This window comes from Eptesicus fuscus, chromosome 4 (assembly GCF_027574615.1).
Source record: "Eptesicus fuscus isolate TK198812 chromosome 4, DD_ASM_mEF_20220401, whole genome shotgun sequence".
In the NCBI taxonomy this organism is placed as follows: Eukaryota; Metazoa; Chordata; class Mammalia; order Chiroptera; family Vespertilionidae; genus Eptesicus; species Eptesicus fuscus.
In genome coordinates this window covers 14,447,765-14,466,902 of record NC_072476.1, presented here as the reverse complement: position 1 = coordinate 14,466,902, position 19,138 = coordinate 14,447,765, and the positions used below count along the sequence as shown (strand labels likewise).

At 51.3% G+C, this 19,138-nt stretch overlaps 1 protein-coding gene across 1 annotated transcript in view; it reads right to left on the bottom strand.

Annotated features, from left to right (window-relative positions):
* Positions 1-1,151: 1,151 nt before the first annotated feature.
* Positions 1,152-19,138, bottom strand: part of SEC14L5 (SEC14 like lipid binding 5) — a 39,439-nt gene continuing 21,452 nt past the window's right edge. Inside the window, exons 6-15 of the mRNA XM_008141619.3 lie at positions 15,888-16,000; positions 14,124-14,313; positions 11,308-11,396; positions 11,146-11,216; positions 9,634-9,805; positions 6,800-6,928; positions 5,812-5,946; positions 5,201-5,428; positions 3,963-4,123; positions 1,152-1,263 (exon numbers count right to left, since the gene is read on the bottom strand). Coding sequence (XP_008139841.1) covers positions 1,152-1,263; positions 3,963-4,123; positions 5,201-5,428; positions 5,812-5,946; positions 6,800-6,928; positions 9,634-9,805; positions 11,146-11,216; positions 11,308-11,396; positions 14,124-14,313; positions 15,888-16,000 — 1,400 coding nt within the window. The remainder of the gene's footprint in view (positions 1,264-3,962; positions 4,124-5,200; positions 5,429-5,811; positions 5,947-6,799; positions 6,929-9,633; positions 9,806-11,145; positions 11,217-11,307; positions 11,397-14,123; positions 14,314-15,887; positions 16,001-19,138) is intronic.

Sequence of the window (19,138 nt, the reverse complement as noted above, 5' to 3'; positions counted from 1 at the left end):
ACTCTCCCATGCGGGAACTCGGGGAGTTTGTCAATATTGGAGCTGGTCCCAGGAGTCAGATCTGGGACCCAGGGCAGACACAACAGTCACAGCCTCCATCCCACAGGGGGTCCTGGTGCCAGGCTGAGAACCTGGATCCAACCATACGTGAAGTAAGCCCTCCTGGATGGGCCCGTTACATGTGCCCATGAATGTTACCCTCTTATGTGGGTCTCCATAACTTATAACCAAAAGAGTCCCAATTAAAGAGCTCCCAGGAGAGAAATCAACAGCCTGAAACTTAGCAGAAACCCTGCACCTTCCCATCCTCTTCGAGTTAGGGCTGGTCAGGGGGCGGGCCGCCCAGCCAAGCGCTAGGAAAATGGATTTCAAGTCCAGGGTGGGCTGCTTCCCACAGAAAGCAAAGCCTGTAACTCATATAACTGCTCTCTGTACCTGTCTTGGGACATAGGGCATCGCAATGGAATCAGATGCTCTGGTGAACATCCGTCATTTCTGCCTGCCCAGTATTCTTCCCCCCTTCTTCTTGGGGGACCCCAATATTCTTAGAGGCCCCTTGTGCTTTTTAGGACAGGTGATCGACTCCAGGGACAAACATGTGGTCCAGCTGGCCAATCACTGTACCCCCTCCCCACACGGTGATTAGTCCAGAGTGGACAATCAGTGTTCTCCATTTCCCTGGTAACTGTGATTGGTTCAGGGACCAGCATGGCCCCAGGCAGGCTGATTAGAGGAACTTTGGGAGAAGGAAGTTCTCTTCTGGAGCTGAGCTGGGAGGAAAGAGGGAGGGAGCCCCGTGGCCATGGGGAAGGCACCTAAGAAGGAGGCCATCCCAGGGCAAGCAGAGGCAGAAGTAAAGGGCGGGCTGAGCCTCATGACACCCCTGAGCCGCCAGAACAGGCAGACCTGAAGGTGGCCCCCCTCCCACTCCTTGGCTTGTTGTTACACAAAGCGCAAAGGAGATGGTTCTGACTTAGAGGCTCCCACCACGCTCAGGCCACAGGCTGAATCACTGCTGTCAGCTCGACATCCCAACTTTGGCAGCGTCCAGACCCGGGCTGCAGACCACATGGTCCCAGGTCGCGCGGCAAGCTGGCTTCCGGTGGCAGACACTTGAGGCGAGTGGGCTGCCCCGCAGGGCTCAGTCCTGGCTATCTGGAGACCAGGGAGCTGCTGTGGGACTGGCTGGAGGAGGAGGAGGAGGTGGCGGCGCTGAGCTGGGAGAAGCGGCTGGTGCAGGATTCCAGGCTGGACATGGAGCCCCTGGGGAGGAAAGGCGCAGCATAAGTATGACCTCCTGGTGGAGACACAGCCCTGGGGCTCACAGCAGAGGAAAAGCTGGTGATGCTGCAAATGAGGCTCCAGCCCTCTTCCCACAGGTGCAGAGGGAGCGTGCAGAGGGAAAGCCAGTGAGGCCAAGATGAGAAATGAAGCTCCACCCGTGCCCCCAGCAGAGCACAACCTGCCACAAACCATTCAGGGGTTTCCCTGAACAGGGGACCTAGCGTAGCCCAGAGGGCGTCCCACAGTCTGAGTACCCAGCCCAGCTCCAGCCTCACCCCCACCTCCTTTCATCTCCTCTGACACCCGCCTCCCCTGACTTGGGAAATTTGCATGTCTGTGCCTCCTGTCAAAAGCCTTTCTCTCCTGCTCACTTTGTCTAGTTAACTCCCACTCCAAACTTCAGAGTAGAGTTGAATCGTCCAGAACTTTCTGTGATAGTGGACGTCACAGCCACCATTGGCCACGTGGGGATACTGGGCACTGAGGAACTGATTTTTTTAAAAATATGTTTTTATTGCCCTGGCCGGTTTGGTTCAGTGGATAGAGCATCGGCCTGCGGACTGAAGGATCCCGGGTTCAAGTCCGGTCAAGGGCACATGCCCAGGTTGTGGGCTCGATCCCTAGTAGGGGGCATGCAAGAGGCAGCCGATCAATGATTCTCTCTCATCATTGTTTTTATCTCTCTCTCCTTCTCCCTTCCTCTCTGAAATCAATAAAAATGTATATTAAAAATAATAATAAATAAAAGATTAAAATACATATATGTTTTTATTGATTTTAGAGAGATAAAAACATCATCAGCTGCCTCAGGCACGCCCACTACTGGGGTTCGAGCCTTAGCCCTGGCATATGCCCTGACCGGGAATTGAACCAGCAACCTCTTGGTGCATGGGTCGATGCTCAATCACTGAGGCACACTGGCTGGGCCTGAGTTTTTAATTTCATTGCATTCTAATAGCCAAATAAAGTGCTACCTGTGGCTAGTAGCTATTTGGTTGGACAATGCAGTGTTAGGACCTGGCTACTCAAAGTGTGGTCCAGGGACCAGCAGCACCACCGTTTTTTAGAGCTTGTTCGGGCATACACTCGGGCTGCATTTTGACAAGACCCACAGGCGATCTGTGGGCACATCCCCTAGATCTCATCTCCAATGTCACTCCCCGGACACCTCCCCCCCATCCTGCCCACACTGTGCCAGGCCCCTTGCTCTGTGCTTGGGACCTCAAGCACCTCTCGGCTGTGTGACCTCGGATAAGGACCCCAGGTTGGAATACCTTCGTGGCACCCATCGCTCCTCATAATTACACACAGTTGTGATGATGTGGTCTCCTGCTCCATGACAGCAGACTCTATCTGCCCCGCAGCCCTCAGGGCCCAACCTGGCACCTGCCCACTGAGGGTGGCCAGGAAACAGCCCTTGAACTGGTTCTCTCATGAGGCTGATGAAGGGCAGGGCATCCTGATTCCCCGTGTTGACCTGACAGGCTAGTGAGCAGTGTCCAGCCCACTCCTCCTTCCCCACCTACCCTCCTAGAGGCAGCAGCCCCCAAATGCCTGTGTCTATATTTCTGAGCCCCTTTGGCTCAGGAGGGGGGGCCTGGGGGGGGTGGCAGTGCCATGTGGATCTGGTTATGCACATGTGCCACAGCACCCTGTTGGTCCCACTGAGGGGCTCCAGAGCAGGGTGGCGGAAAAGGCGTGCCCTTGCCTTGCAGGTGGGCTAGAACTCCTGGAGAGAGCTCCCTGGTGCCATCTAGTGGAGGGGGGATGTAAACAATGGCGCTCACCAGCACCTCCAATCCGAGAGTTCCCTCAGATCTCAGAGAGCTCCTGTGGTTCCCCAACCTCTATGGGTCTCTCTTCCTCTCTTTTGTTGCACAGAAGCTGTTCAATCAGCCCTCAGTTGTCTCTCAGGAGGATTTGTTCTAAATGTAGGTGATTTTCCAATGTGTTCATAGGAGGTGGCGAGTTCCGCCTCTAATGCATTATTTTTAGACAGAAACTAACAGGCACTTCATGAAGCAGAATGCAAAATCACATGCATTTTTAAAAGATATAATGCAAGGCCTAAAGAAGCCACCTGCTCCACCTCCTCACTCTCTGCTTTTGTTCTGTTATTGAGCGCTTACTGAATGCGCAGGGAAAGGAAGGGCAGGCTTCCTCCACCATGTCATCTCATGACAACCCACAACGCTGGGGTTCCAGTTTGAGGCTGAGAGAGGTGAAGTGACTCCCCCAAGGTCACACAGCAACCAGGAAGTGCTGGAGGTCTTAACCATTATATTTCCCTGTCTCTTTGAGGCATCACTTGGTAAGAGTTGTCTGTGAGCACTATTGTAGACTATTCTAGAACAGTCCAAACCCTGTTTTATGAAATTCTAGATGTGAGGGGAGGTCCAAATAGCAGGACCTCAGGCTCCCCCCACTAGTCAATCTGGTATGTTGGGCTTCTGTCCAGGGTTTCGTTTGAGGGAAGGTTCTGCAGCTGAGGCAGTTTAGACATAGTGTCCAATTTCTCACACTAAGGTGCTGGACCACTGGGAATGTTTAACGGTACCAGTGCCCCACCCTGGAGAAGCTGAGAGGCAAACAGGGGAGGTGAGTGCAATGCCCCGGGCCTGGCCTAGAGGGGAGTTGGGGCCCTTCCAGCCCAGGAGCTGAATCCCAGCCCCTCCTACCTGAAGTCCTCAGACGCCAGCACCTCATAGTAGTAGAGGAGTTTGCACCTGGGGCCAGGGCTGTGCAGGGCCGTCAGGACGTCCTCCACCACATTGCCAGGGGGGGCATGCACTTGCCACTGGAGCAGATAGATGCCGGGCCACCGGGTCACGTGGGAGCCCTGAAACAGCAGCCGCGCCTGAGGCTCTGGTCCTCCTGGGGACAAAGCCCCCTTCTCAACCTGCCCACCAGCCATCCTTCCTCTAAGCGCTTGCCAAAGCCATCATGTCCCCCTGCACTGTCACCCCTGGCACCTGAGAGTCTCCTCTGAATCTGGGGCAGGGGGCCCAGGACTGGGAGTGGGGCTGCAGGACAGCAGAGTGTAGCCTGGTTAACTGCCTGGATTTTGTTGAGCTTTTGTTCTGTTGAGTGGGCTTTGCACACTGCGTTCTGGCGAGGGACTTGGGAGGGAGCCACACAGGTGGTGAGAGCTCATTGAGAACCAAGAGAGATCAAGAAAGAGGGGCGTTCACTGTTATGAGAAGAGCAACTTCTTCAGGGAAGGGCATGGATGTTCGGTGGGAGCCTGGGGGTGGCTGGTGTGGTAGACTCCCCATGGAACCTTCAGGAAGTTCTGCATTGCTCGCAGGTGCTTGTGTGTGTATGTGTGTGTGCATGTATGTGTGAGTGCATGTGTGAGCATGGGTGAGTGCGTGTGTGTGTGTGTGTATGTGAGTGAGTGAGTGTGTGTGTGTGTGTGTGTGTGTGTGTGTGTGAGTGCATGTATGTGTGTGTGGGTGAGTGTATGTTTGGGGGCCTGTGATGTTTGACCTGCAAGCACTGGCCTCATGGAGGATGTGAGGTCCGCAGGTTGGCTCATGTTCGGTGCCAGGTCCGCGTTCTGTTCGCAGACCTCCAGCTTCTGTGCTGTGCTGGTTCTGGAACTTGACTGTGAGTCAGCGATCACCAGGAGAGGACGAGGAGTGCAGATCGCAAACCCCAACCCACACGTTCTGAGTCACCCCGCCGGGCTTGGAGCCTGGAGACCTATATCTTTGGCACGAGTCCCAGGGGATTCTGGGCTGGACTGAGGTCTGGGTCCTGGATCTGCCAGGACCTGTCTTTCTCCCCCACTGTCCCACAGGGTCCCTGAGGCCGAGGACCAGGTCCTGTTTGTCCACGGCTGTGCCCCCGAACCCTGACACACAGTGAACTCAGTCCTGCGTGATGAATGAATAATGAACCAAGGAATTCGAACCTGAATGCTCTCCCCTTCCCGGCAGATGAGGGGGGCCTCCACAGGGCTGTAATCTGCACCCAGGGTCCCCGCTTTGTCCATCAGCTGCCCGCTGGCCCTGGCCCCAGGCTCCTGGGGGCCCGACTTGGGTGCCTGCTTAGTGTAGCACAGGCTGAACACCACATCCCCTCGTAGGATGTCAAAGTCCCAGGTGATGACTGATTCCCCCTCCAGAATCTCCACCGCGACCTGCATGGGGACAGGCAAGGTCTGAGAATGGATCCCCCTCTATCTGAAATGCCTGGGAGGCCCACCCTGCCTTGGGCGCTGAGCCACAGCCACTGACTGACAGACAAGAGGGTTCAGGTGGTTAGAGCTTACTGGCAGGGCCACTCTGCAGGGCCCTGCACGTCCAGCCCTCCCCACAGGTGAGGCTGGGATAGACTGTGGCTGAAACAGGCTCTTACCTTCAATTCTTGCCCACATCCATCAAGCCCCTACCTCTCCTTACAGGTTTCTCCTAAGAGCTTGCCCTCAGCAAATCGCTAGCATGAGAACCTTCTTCTCTGGGAGACTCTGACCTCTAATGACACCCCAGCCCAGTGGGTCCTCCCGGGCCAGGGCCCCAGCACCTCATGGGGAGCCCCGCGGAGCACACAGGCCGGCTGGTAGGTCTCCCTCCACTCGTGCAGCTGTTCTGCATGCTCCTGGTCCTCTTCCATCAGATAGAGGGACTTGGGGACCAGCCCTCCTTCGGGGACATTACACTGGGGTACAAAGACAAAGGTGGTAGGTTAGGGCCCAGTCAGGCTCTGTGACCCCTGAAACCACACTTATAACAGGAATCTCTTCATGAGCTGAGCACTGGGCTTCCTTGACCCCATTTAACCACCTGACCCACAACAAAACAGTAGGAACTATTATTCTCCCCATTTCACAGAGGAGGAAAACAGAGGCTCGGAGAAGTAAGGCAGCGGAAAGTGGCTGAGCCGGGGCACAAGCCCGTATCAGGCTCCCAGGTGTGATCTGCTCCCACTATGCTGGTCTTGCAGGCCCATTCGCTTAATAGCAGTCATGCAGACATATCAGGACAAGTGGAGAAAACAGGCAAGTTTGGCCAAATTCCTAGGAAATCTGCTCTTTATCCCCAAACCATGCAAATGTGCTGCTTGGTATTTCTGTTAGAGAAGGGAGAGGGGCCTGCCCTCCCGCAGCCAGATGAGATAAGGCAGCTAGCTGTGAGCAGGGTCACCATGCCTAGTACCTCACCCCTGTGGTTGTGAGTTGGGGATAAATTCCTTTGGGTACACTGGCTCCGGGGTCCAGGCCTCTGGGCCATTTGAGTCACGTCCCCCTATAGCAAAAGGTCATTCTGACTGTGTCCTAGCAACCTAGACTTGGATGGGGAATGCAGGGTGGGTAAGCCTTTGCCTGGCCTGGTCTCTGGACTTCTGGAAACTCTCACTCACTGTGTTCGAAAGAAGCAAGGGAAGGCTGCCCTCCTTCAGGGAGGAGTTGCCTCTCTTTGGGGAAGCTTCTAGAACAAGCCCTGCCCCGGCACTCCCAGGTCCTCAAAGTCACACACTGCCCCTCCTCAAGTCCCGGCCCGGGCAGCCTCACCAGGCACTCCCCGCCAAGGAAGTCAGGGATCACGTCTCTATCCAGGTAGTCGACAAGGCCTCCGGGGTAATTGCTGCCACTGTAGATGAGGAACTTCTGCCTGGTGTTCTCATTGATGAAGGGGCTGATCTGAAATGGGAGATGGAGCAAGATGAAGAGTTGTTTTTTATTGAGATGTAATTTGCGCACCACAGAATTAAGCACATTAAAGGGAACGATTCAGTGGCTTTTAGTTCATTCAGTGTGCCATACACCTGTCACCTCTATCTAATTCCAAGACGTTTTCATCCCCGCAAAAGGCCACGCCACCCCCATTAGCAGTCACTCCCTGTCCCCTCTCCCCCAGTCCCTGGAAACCACCAGTTGGCTCCTGTCTCTACAGTTTTGCCTGTTCTGGACATTTTGTATAAATGGATACAGTATGAGGCCTTTTATGTCTGGCTTCTTTCATTTAAGCATGATGTTTTCGTGGCGCATCCATGCGTTATAAAAAGGAAGCAGTACCCGTGCTTCCTTTTTATGGCCGAATTCTATTCCACTGTATGGATGGCCATGTTTTGTTTATCCCATTTGGAATCTCAACTGCACTCAAAGCTGCATGTCAATCAGATTTTTCATGATATCCTCAGTGCTGGTGTGGTATCTGGTTCAGTAAATAAGTGGGGAAGGAGGGGAGGGAGGGAGGGAGGGAGGGAGGGAGGGAGGGAGAGAGGGAGGGAGGGAGGGAGGGAGGGAGGGGGAGGAAAGAAGGAAGGAGGCATTTAGCATTGCAGGGCACAGGCCAATTCAGCAAGGAATGCTACAGGCAAAAGATCGACTGGGAACTGGGACCTCACCTGTGTGGTCACTCTGCTTTGGTCCCACCCTGGGAGGCAGTGTGGCCAATGGAAGGGGAAGCAGCAGGAAATGGGGGGGGGGGCGGTTCTTCTTCTCTAACCCTCCCCACCTCAGTGCCCCTGGAAGCCACAGCTCCTCTGGCAGCCCCCACCCTCACCCTGTTCCAGCTCTCAGGGGCTCTGATGACAAGTCCCCTCTCCTTGTCCCTGCAGCCCTGGGTGGTCAGGGCTTGCTGCAGTGGCTAGTCCCTACGGGCCTCTCCATCTCACTCACACCACTGCAGGGAGCTCCATCCTGTCATCCCACCCCTCCATTTGCGCCATCGGGTGAATCTGCCTTCCAGCCAGGACCCCAACTGACTGGCTCCCACCCCCACCCACTATACATCCTCTTAGGAAATCTCCAGCAGCAAAAGGAATGCAATTTTTACAAGATCAGGACATTGTGGGATAAAAAGCTTTAGTAGCAGGTCCTGCCTGTCCCTTCCACAGCTCCTGCTCCCCAACCCAGCTTTGACTTCGTCCCAGAAGCCAGGGAAGTTTTTGCCCCAGAAGTCTGCTCATCCTCTCTGGCTGACAATCCTCCAGGGCTCCCTACTGCCCCAGTACAAGGTCCCATCGTGGCCACAGCCTGGACCCGGCAGCACTGGTCCCTGAGCCTCTGTCTCCCCAGCCCCTCGGGGCAGCCGGCCTCTTTGCTCCTTTTGGCTCCATTCTCCAGGACAGTTTTTCAGTTCTAATGCGCATCCGGCCGCCGGGCCCTTGCCCATGCTGTGCAGGTCACCTACATGCCCTTCTCTCTACTCTGCCCTCCCGGACTCCTGCTCCTTCCTCAGGTCTCAGCACAAGTGGCCTTCTCAGCGGGACCTTCCTCAGTTCCCCAATCCAAATTATCCCCCTGCGTCAACCCCTACCTGGCTTAGTCTCCCCAAGAACCCTGACTGTCCTCAGGCCCATGTCACAGGGAACCCTGAAGCATTATTTACTTGTGTGGGGTTATCTGATTTAACTCTCCCCGCCCAATGATATTGAGGAGGAAACAGTGGCTTGTGCACTCAGAATCCTCAGGGCCTGGAGACGTGCCTGGCACATAGTAGGTGCTTAGTAAAACATTGAGTCCGTTTAACTTTAAACTCTTGAATCTCTATCCTAATCAAACCTCTACTTACAGCAGTGCCTCTTAAGCTTTTGTGGGCACTGAACACACACACACACACACACACACACACCCTGGCGCTGGGTAAGATGCTAACTCTGAGTCTGTACGATTTGGAGGGGCCTTAGGACAGTGGTTTTCAACTGCAAGTGACAACCTGTCAGTGGTTGTGAAATCAATTTAATACATTGTGTGTGTGTGTGTGTGTGTGTGTGTGTGTGTGTACACACATGCATGTGCAGGGCTGCAACATAAAGTGTATTTCTTACTATGGGTCGTGGGCAAAACGTTTTAATATCCCTGTAGCATAGGATCCACAGAACCTGCTCACAGGGGTCCCAGGAAGCCTGTCCAATTCTGAGTGTGACTCTGGTGTCCACGAAGCAGGACAAAGGTTACACAAAATGTGCTCTATCCGTACAGTGGAATATTTCAAACATAACAAGAAAGGAAGTCCTGAGAAACGCTACACTGTGGGTGAGCCTGAAATCATTATGCTGAGTGAGGAATCAGACGCAAATAACCTCATACTGTTTGATTCCATTTATATGAAATATCTCGAATACGTAAACCCATAGAGACACAAAGTAGGTCCGTGGTTGTCAGGAGCCGGGGGAGGAGGGGGGCAGTGACTGCTAACGGTTTCCTCTTGGGGAGATGAAAATGGTCTAGAATTAGGGAGCGGTGATGGTTGCACAACTCTGTGAACACACTAAAAATCACGGCATTGTGCACTTCACAGTGGTGAACTTTATGGTGTCTGACTTAGAAGAAAAGACACCGGACAAGCAGGCAGGGCCGCTCACAGAGGGACCCCTCCCATCTCCGGCCCCTGCTCTTACCAGAGTCCAGAGCACAGGGAAGACGCGGGGGGCCCGCACGATGAGCAGCCGGCCCAGCGTCTCGGGGTAGTGGTCCTCGACCACCTCAATCATCCGCAGGAGGGCCTTCACCCCCGGCCGCCACAGGTGCCGCATGTTGAGCCCTTCCAGGTCCACCAGGCAGGTCCAGGAGCTGCAAGACACGAGCCCTCGCTCCACCTTGCCCTGCCACCTCTCAAGGTCCCCAGCACCCCCTGCAGGCAGCAGGGCTGGGAGCAGAAGGGGCGGGGCCCACAGGACACCCCTGGATCCTGCCACCACGGTGAGGCCACGTGACAAAGAGGCTCAGAGTGTGGGCTCAGAGGCTGAGCCCCCAAATTCCAGTGTCACTTTCACCCTTGAAAGCTGTGTGACCTGGGCAACTTCCTCCTCATCACGACAGCGGCTATGACAGTAACAGTCTCCAGCTCGAGCAGCTGTTGTTCGGACTAAATGAGACGTATATGTAAAGGGCAGGCACATAGCACCCACTCAGTAAAAGCTAGTTATTACTACGGATTGTTGAAAAGATGCTGATAACCAAATAGAGCTCAAGCACTCCTGGGTTTGCCACCTGCTGTGTGGCGTTGACCAAGTTACCTAACCTCTCTGTGCCTCCATTTCATTAGTACTAATTCGTTAGGAAAATGACAATTTTACCACTGCACTAGTCCCTGGAAGCCTCTCCATCCTAGCTTCGTTCCCTTCACCCTGCCACCGTCACACCCTGCGACCCTGTCATCTGAGCCATCCCAGAGGAACTCTGCCTCTGGCCAGGACCCTGAGTGACCCATCCCCCACCACACCCCAGGAGATGTCCCCTTGGGAAAGCACCAAATGGCAAAGGATGGTAATTTTCATAAAGGTCAGGATTTGGGATAAAAGCTTCAGTAGCAGGTCCCGCCTGCTCCTCCTTCCTGGGGCTGGGATAAGGATGCCAGGAATCAAGGTGCTGAGGAGAGTACCTGCTACACAGTAAGTTCTAGACACGTGTTTGCATCATCTCCCAACAGTTATTGTTTTTGACAATCCATAAAGAACCCCTAGAACTGGTGATACTGGTCCCACTTTACAGAAGGGGAGAGGTTCAGTGCCTTTGGGGGCGACGGCGCTGTGAGTACTGGTGTGGGAAACTGGGCTCAGGCATGGAAGTTGGGGGAGCCAGAGGGGAACGGTGGGTTACCGGATGTGCCAGGACAGCTGCGAGTCTGCATGCCTGGGAGACAGACTCAAGGTGGCACTTGGGGGGGGGTTCCCCAAAGGCAAAGGCCAGGAGGATGCATGGCATGAGCTCTGCCACTACCCGCTTAGCAACCTTGGGAGAGCATCCCTGCTCTGAGCCTCAGTTTCCCCCGATAAAAGACAGGACGGTGCGGTCCCTGCCTCACAGGGTCACTGTGAGGACCAAGCGAGGGCACTTCTGTGAAGGGCCATGCTGAGTGAGCCTGGGCTGTCTGTACTGCTCAGGGGAATGTGTCCCTGGCGGGTTCTTGCCTGATGGGACGGCCAAACTGCCTGGTGTTCCCTTCACATCTCTTCTGTCCTTCCTCGTTGACGGAGAGAACCTGGAGGGTAGAGAAGGCGCTGGCGAACCTGCACTTGGCTGCTCACCACAGGCAGCCCCGGGGGCTCCAGGGAATGGGGACCCCGACTCACGTGCTGCAGCAGCGCCTCCTCCCCCACGGCCTTCATCAGGCCCTTGGTGTCCATGTGGCCCAGGCGCAGGATGTACAGGGGGCGGCCGTCTGTGCAAAGAGGGGGGGACGCAGTGTAGGGAATGGTGGGAATAGGGCAGGTCAAAGCCGTGCTGAGACCTCACCCTGCTCAGAGAAGGAGGGCCAGGCTGTGGCTCTGTCGTTTACTAATAGCTTGCCTATTCCTACGAGGGGCTGATACCAATTATGGTGAAAGAAACAGAGCATGCACTAAAAGCACGGGTTTACACCGTAAAGGAAACTGAATGAGGTGCATACAGGAACTCTCTGTATGACCCTAGCTACTATTCTGAAAACCCCAAACTGTCCAAGAATTAAAAGATTAGTTTAGCCCAGTGATGGCGAACCTCTGACACGCACGTCAGTGCCATTTCTGATGACACGCGGCCGCTGAGGCGGCCGCATGCCGAGGATGAAACATTTATGTTATTTAAACTATAAATATCGCGAAATAATGTTTTTTCCTCAAAGGGACACACTACCTGAGTTATGCTCAGTTTTTTGGCGAAGTTTGAAACACCAAGCTCAAAAGGTTGCCCATCACTGGTTTAGCCCTAACCAGTTTGGCTCAGTGGATAGAGCGTCAGCCTGCCGACTCAAGGGTCCCAGGTTCGATTCCGGTCAAGGGCATGTACCTTGGTTGCGGGCACATCCCCAATAGGGGGTGTGCAGGAGGCAGCTGATGGATGTTTCTCTCTCATCGATGTTTCTAACTCTCTATCCTTCTCCCTTCCTCTCTGTAAAATATCAATAAAATATTAAAAAAATAAATAAAATAAATAAAAGGTTAGTTTAAAAACTTTTAAAAAGAGGAGATGAGCCATGTAATGAAGGAGCATGGAGAGAGTAGATAAAAGTTGGCTGCTAGTTTTCTGTCAGCCCAAGCAAAAAGGAAAAATAAGGAATTAGAGACCAGAGCAGTCGATTCTTGTTATTCTCGTTAGTTGTTCTATAATCACCTTGAACACGGAAGTATCCAATACAGACCCACTGCTTCCAGGAAAAACACAGGGTTAGGTTCCTGCCAGCCTCTAGTCATAATATTTTTGTCAACTGATCAATACATATAACCTTGTTTTCTGTGTTTCTATTTAAGGTCACCTTATTTAGTATACTTCGTTGATTCAGTAACATTGAGCTCACGGCCAGCAGCACTGTAATGCAGGTCTGATCTAACTCACACATTCTCTCCGTAAGGCACGTGATAGCCATCGCGCCCTCAGAAACACGAGACAGCACTGCTGCGCTATGCTTGGAGGCCATTGTAAACAGCAAAATCACAACCAAAAGCACAAAGATGAAGAAAAAGTGGCACTAAGTAGACTGCAAAAAGGATGCTGTTTCCAGCGTGAGCGCTGGAGCAGGAAGGCAGAAAGACGCCCAGTTCAACCTCAGCCGGGGACTGCAGGGCGGGCACTCTGCATGTGTCCGCGAAGGACCTCGAAAGCGTCCTGAGTGTTGATTTGGGGGCAATAAATGCAATACGTGAATAATGAGGACCGGCTCACTGAAGGACACGTCTCAGCCCGCTCTTCAGGAGAGCCGAGCATTTGCTCTATTCAACGTACAGATGACCCGTAAACAACATGGGTTTGGCTCGATTTATATGCAGATTTTTTTTTCAATAAATATACTGTCAGCCCTCCATATTCCTGGGTTTTACATCCAGGGATTCCACCAACAGCAGATCAATGCATTGTTCTACACCATTTTATAGAAGGAACTTGAGCACCTGTGGATTTTGGTATCCTTAAGGGGTCCTGGAACCAATCCCCTGCATATGCCAAAGGACGACTGTAGTTAAGTTTTGGGGAGTCAAAATTATACATGGATTTTCACCTGCACAAGAGTGGGTCAGTGCCTATAATCCCTGCAAAGTTCAAGGGACAACTGTATGTGAATTTTTATATAAAGGACATTGAAAATCATGCTAGGCACGGGCTTCAATGGCAGTTTAATTTTAAAAATCCAAAGAAATTTATAGTAGGTTGAATAATATATCCCCAAAATTCACGACCACCCATAACTTCAGAATGTGGCCTTATTTGGAAGGAGGGTCTCAAGATGAGATCACACTGGATCATTGTTGGCCTTACAATCCAACGACTGGGGGTCTTTATAAGAAGAAGAGAGGCCTGGCCAGTGTGGCTCAGCGATTGAGTGTTGACCCAGGAACCAAGGGGTTGCTGGTTCGATTCCTGGTCAGGGCATATGCCCGGGTTGTGGGCTTGATCCCCAGTAAGGGGTGTGCAGGAGGCAGCCAATCAATGATGTTCCTCTCTCATCAATGTTTCTATCTCTCCCTCTCCCTTCCTCTCTCTCTAAAAATCAATAGAAACATATTTTGAAAAAGAAGAGAGGACACAGAGGATACACAGAGAGGAAGGCCATGTGAAGACAGACGCAGAGACTGGAGTGAGACTGGGCCACCAGAGTTCTAAGACATAAGGAAGGATTCTACCCTAGAGCCTGCAGAGGGTCACGGCCTGCTGACACCTTGATTTCAGACTTCTGCCTCCAGAACTGGGAGAGAATAAACCTCTGTTGTTTTAAGCCGCCCAGTTTGAGGTCATTTGCTATGGCAGCCCCAAGGCACTATTTGCCTCAAGCCCAGCTCTGCCATCTTCATGGCTGGGTGGTCATCTCCAGATGCCCAGAAGAGTCCAAAGGAAAAATAAGAAGCCTGGAAAGTGGTGTTCACAGTGCATTCAGCAGTGACCAAGGATGCACTGATGTCACGTAGGTCAAGGAACGCACCTATGTCCTGGTAGTGCCAGCCCCCCGCATAGAACTCCTCCAGGAGGGCAGGCGGGTGCCAGGTCTGAAGGAGGAGGTCCACCTGGTGCTGCTTTCGCCAGCTCAAGGACTGGCACAGCATCTCCCGGGCCTTGTCCAGGTGGAAGTCACGAGCCCGCAGGAACCGAAGGATGTGCTGATCTTTGGGAATCTGCGAGAAGAAGGAGGAGCAACCCAGAGAATGGTATTCCCTATCCCAGTAGATAGGATTATGGGAAATGAATCTCCTGTCTCCTCTGAAAACATTTAGCTGGGGAAAGGACCATACGCATCCGAAAGCCAAGGGTTGCTAGCAGCTCCCAGAAGCCAGGAGAGACACAGAACAGGTTCTCCCCTCAGAGCTTCCTGAAGGAACCCATCTGCTCTCACCTTGATCTCAGACGGGATGCTGAGAACTGGGAGCGAATACATTTCTGTTGTTGTAAGCCACCCAAACTGGCATTTTGTTTCAGCATTCCCAGAAAATAAACACACTCCTCTTAACAATGTGTTATATGAGCCGATAATACCTCCCCCTATCCCCCCCCCTTTTTTTTTGCCTTGTTCAAGCTGCATTCCTGCCACATATAACCCAAAGAGTCTAACTAACTAATAGCTGAGGGGACAAGTTAAGATCCCACCAGGTCTCCTTCCTTCCTTCCCTCTGGCAAATATTAACAATCAAGGGAAAGGCAACTGCCAACCAAAAGCACCCTTTAGGGGGTTCTCATTCTGAACCAGACTTGGCTCTAAGCACTTTACGTGGATTCCCTTTAACTCACTATGGGAGGCGAATACTAACATTATCCCAATTTTACATATGAGGTAGACAGGTTACATCACAGCCCAGGACTAACTCCCTTGTCTGCCTCCGGAAGTGGGGAGGAAGGGCCATCAACTTATGACTAAGCAGGAAGTTCCAACTCAACAGAGTTGAAGGTCAAGTCCATGCTCGGGACCCAAATGCATATTGGACCTTCTTGTGATGGGGCTTAGAGTCTCAAGGCAAAATCCGCATGCAGTCAAAAATCAACCCTCGCAAGTCAGTAAGTCTCTTTTAAAAAGAATAGCATGCTTGGTTTTGTGAACAGCAATGGTTGTCAGTTGGAGGTGACTGTGCTCTACAGGGGACATTTGGTGATGTCTGGAGCCATTTTTGGTTGTGACAACGTGGGGAGAAGAGCTCATGGCATCTAATGGGTGGGGGTCAAGGATGCTGCTCAAAACCCTGCAGTGCACAGCACAGCCCCCACCATAAAGAATTGTCTGGCCTTGCCCTGGCCGGTTTGGCTCAGTGGATAGAGCGTCGGCCTGTGGACTGAAGGGTCCCAGGTTCGATTCCGGTCAAGGGCACATACCTTGGTTGCAGGCTCCTCCCCAGCCAGGGCCCTGGTCGGGGGTATGCAGGAGGCAACCAATCAATGTGTTTCTCTCACATTGATATTTCTCTCTGTCTATCCTTCTCACTTCCACTCTCTCTAAAATATCAATGGAAAATATCCTTGGGTGAGGATTAAAAAAAAAAAAGGATTGTCCGGCCTTAAAGTGAGCAGTGCCTAGTCAGTGATAACGGGAGCATGTATTACAGACACATGAAACCATATGTAATGAAAAGAAGGCAAAGTCTAAGTACCCAGCATTACCAATGACACAAACTGGTTTCCCTGGCCCTTCCTCCCCAGGGCCTAGGCTGCGCAGCTAATACCGAACTTGTGTCTGCTCCAGCAGGCCCCGCCCTGCACTTGCCTTGCCTTTGTGTGTCTCCTGCAGCCAGTGCCGGAGCTGAATCAGGCAGCTCTCCTGCATGGGCGTGAGATGGCCCAGGCACCTCTCAATGTAGTCGGCATCCAGCTTGTCCCCTGCCAGAGAAGAAGGGGGCTTCAGGACAAGAGGGAGATGCTGTGTCTCTTCCCCGCCTTGTCTGCCCATTCTGGAGCCCATGCCTGACTGGCCACCTTGGATCTGAAATGTAGTTCCAAGCCACCCAGAAGCCCTTTCACCAGACGACAGCCACCCGAGCTCCAGGACCTCTAGTCTTTCCAATCCATCTCCAGGTGGTTCTGAAAACTCATGCTGGGCCAAGCCTGGATCTCACAGTCGCAAGTGATATGTCCCCTTTGACCTTCGGAAATGGAAATAATCCCTATCTTCTAGAGCTGTCCCTCCCTCTGAATATTTTTTTCCATCACCCCCCATCCCTTTCCCTTTGGCAAGCATCAGCTTGTTCTCTATATCTATGGGTCTGTTTCTATTTTGTTTTTTGTTTTTCTCTCTCTCTTTTTTTTTTTTTAGATTCCACGTATAAGTGAAATCACATTTGTCTTTTTCTGTCTGACTTATTTCACTTGGTATAATACCCTCTAGTTCTATCCATGTTGTTGCAATTGGCAAGATTTCATTCTTTTTTATTGCTGAATAATATTCCATTGTATATATGTAACAATCTTCTTTATCTACTTGTCTATGAATAGACACTTAGGTTGCTTTCATATCTTGGCTAGTCATGCTGCAATGAACATGGGGGTGCATATATCTTTTAGGGTTAGTGGGGGTTTTTTCCTTCAGATAAATACCCAGAAGTAGAATTGCTGGATCATATGGCTACTCTATTTTTAACTTTTTGAGGAACCTCCATACTGTTTTCCACAGTGGCTGCACCAATTTGCAATCCCACCAGCAGTGAACAAGGAAGGGTTTCCTTTTCTCCACATCCTCACTAACACTGTTTATTGACTTATTGATGATAACCATTCTGACAGGTGTGAGGTGATATCTCATTGTGGTTTTAATTTGCATTTCCCTCATGATTAGTGATGTTGAGCATATTTTCATATGTCTATTGGCCATCTGTATGTCTTCTTTGGAGAATTATCTATTCAGGTCCTCTGCCCATTTTGTAATTGGATTGTTTTGTTGTTGTTGTTGTTGTTAAGTTGTATGAGTTCCTTGTATATTTTGGATAGTAACCCCTTATCGATGTATCATTTGTGAATATGTCCTCCCCTTCAGTAGGTTGTTTTGCTGATGGTTTTGTTTTGTTGATGGTTTCCTTTGCTGTGCAAAAACTTTTTAGTCTGATGCAAGTCCCATTTGTTTATTTTTTTGTTGTTGCCCTTGCCCAAGGAAATATATCCAAAAACAGATTACTAAGAGTGATGTCAAAGAGTTTCTTGCCTATGTTTTCTTCTAGTTTTATGGTTTCAAGCCTTACATTCAATTTATTTATATATTTTTAGTTTACTTTTGTATATGGTATTAGAAAGTGGTCCAATTTCATTTGTTGCATATATCTGTACAGTTTTCCCAACACAACTTATTGAAAATACTTTCTTTACCCCATTGTATATGTTGCCCTCCTCTGTTGTAGATTAATTGGCCATCTCAGCGAGGATTTACTCCTGGGCTCTCTATTCTATTCCATTGATCTGTATGTCTGTTTTTTTATAAAAATATCATACTGTTCTGATTATTGTAGCTTTGTAGTATAGTTTGATATCAGGGAGCATGATACCTCCCACTTTGTTCTCTCTCAAAATTTATTTGGCTATTTGTGGTCTTTTGTGGCTCAGTATACATTTTAGGATTAATTATTCTAATTCTGAGAAGAATGCCATTGAATATTTTAATAGGGACTTCATTGTATCTGTATATTGCTTTAGATAGTAAGGACATTTTAACAATATTAATCCTTCCAGTCCAGGAGCAAGGTGTATCCTTCACTTTTCTGTATCTTCTGCTTCTTTCTTCAGTGTCTTATAGTTTTCTGAGAGATAACAGGTATTTCACCTCTTTGGTTAAATTTTTCCTAGGTATTTCACGCTTTTTGATGCAATTGTAAATGGGATTGTTTTCTTAATTTCTCCTTCTGACTGTTCGTTATTGGAGTAACAATTATTAGCAATATGCATTGTCTCCATGAGTTCTCCCTACACCCCTGTGAGACAGGCGTCACTATTTTCCCACTTCAGAGAAGACAAAACCGAGCCTGAGAGAGGCTCAGTACACTCAAATGAGTGAATGCATGCAGAGTGCCCAGCACAACAGGCGGTTGATAAATGCCAGTTCCTTTGCCTCTCCACCAGGCCCTGCAAGGCTTTTCTTAAACTGACCCCAGAATACAGTCCATAACTGCACAGATCATTTCCACTGTTCAGTCCCATCTCACACAATTGGGCTATTTGGGGTCACGTGTGCTGGCATTTAGAGGCCTGGCTATAACCTGAGGTCCTGTGGCCCACTCTCAACTGTTGAGGTGGCAGGTGCCGGCATGGTGAGGCATCTCAGTGTGTTAGCCTCTCTGCAGTGGGTGAGACACTCTGCAGAGAGCAGCCCCGTGGGCATAGCTCTTTTTGTGTGCAGATGGCACAGTGTCTGCACACCCAGCAGCAGGACCCAGGGTTCCTTCCAAAACAAAGCCCAGGGCTGGGGGTCAGGTCATCTGCTCTAGGAGGCATCTGGGTAACTAGAGGCAAGAGAAAAGCTGTGGGGGGTATTGTCCAGACCCACAGAGAGATCAGAGGCAGCGGTGTTGGAGGCGAGTAGGGGGCTCTAAGTCGGGGGGGGGGGGGGGGGCAAGGAAGGGTTGAGGGAGAAAACACAAGGGAGGCAGGAGATACCAGCATCCTTCCAGCCCCCAGGCAGCTGTGAAGGCCCCTTTCACCCGAACACAAAGGCTCAGTGATCCAGAGCAGGGTGGAAGGAGCACGCCGTGCCTTCCACCAGCAATCCTGAGTGCCAGCCCCGCTGACAGGTCAGACGGAAAAGGAAGGAACGGGCTGTGTGAAACAGGAGGGCACAGGGCACGGCCTGCATAATGTATGCACAGGAAGGGACAGAAATGCAGCATTGTAAAAAAAAGTTTCTTTAAATATGATTAAAATGTATGTATGCCCTGGGCAGTTTCTCGGTGGTTAGAGTGTCAGCCCATGCATCAAAGGGTTGTGGGTTTGATCCCCAGACCCAGTCAGGGTGCGTGTAGGAGGCAACCAGTCAATGTG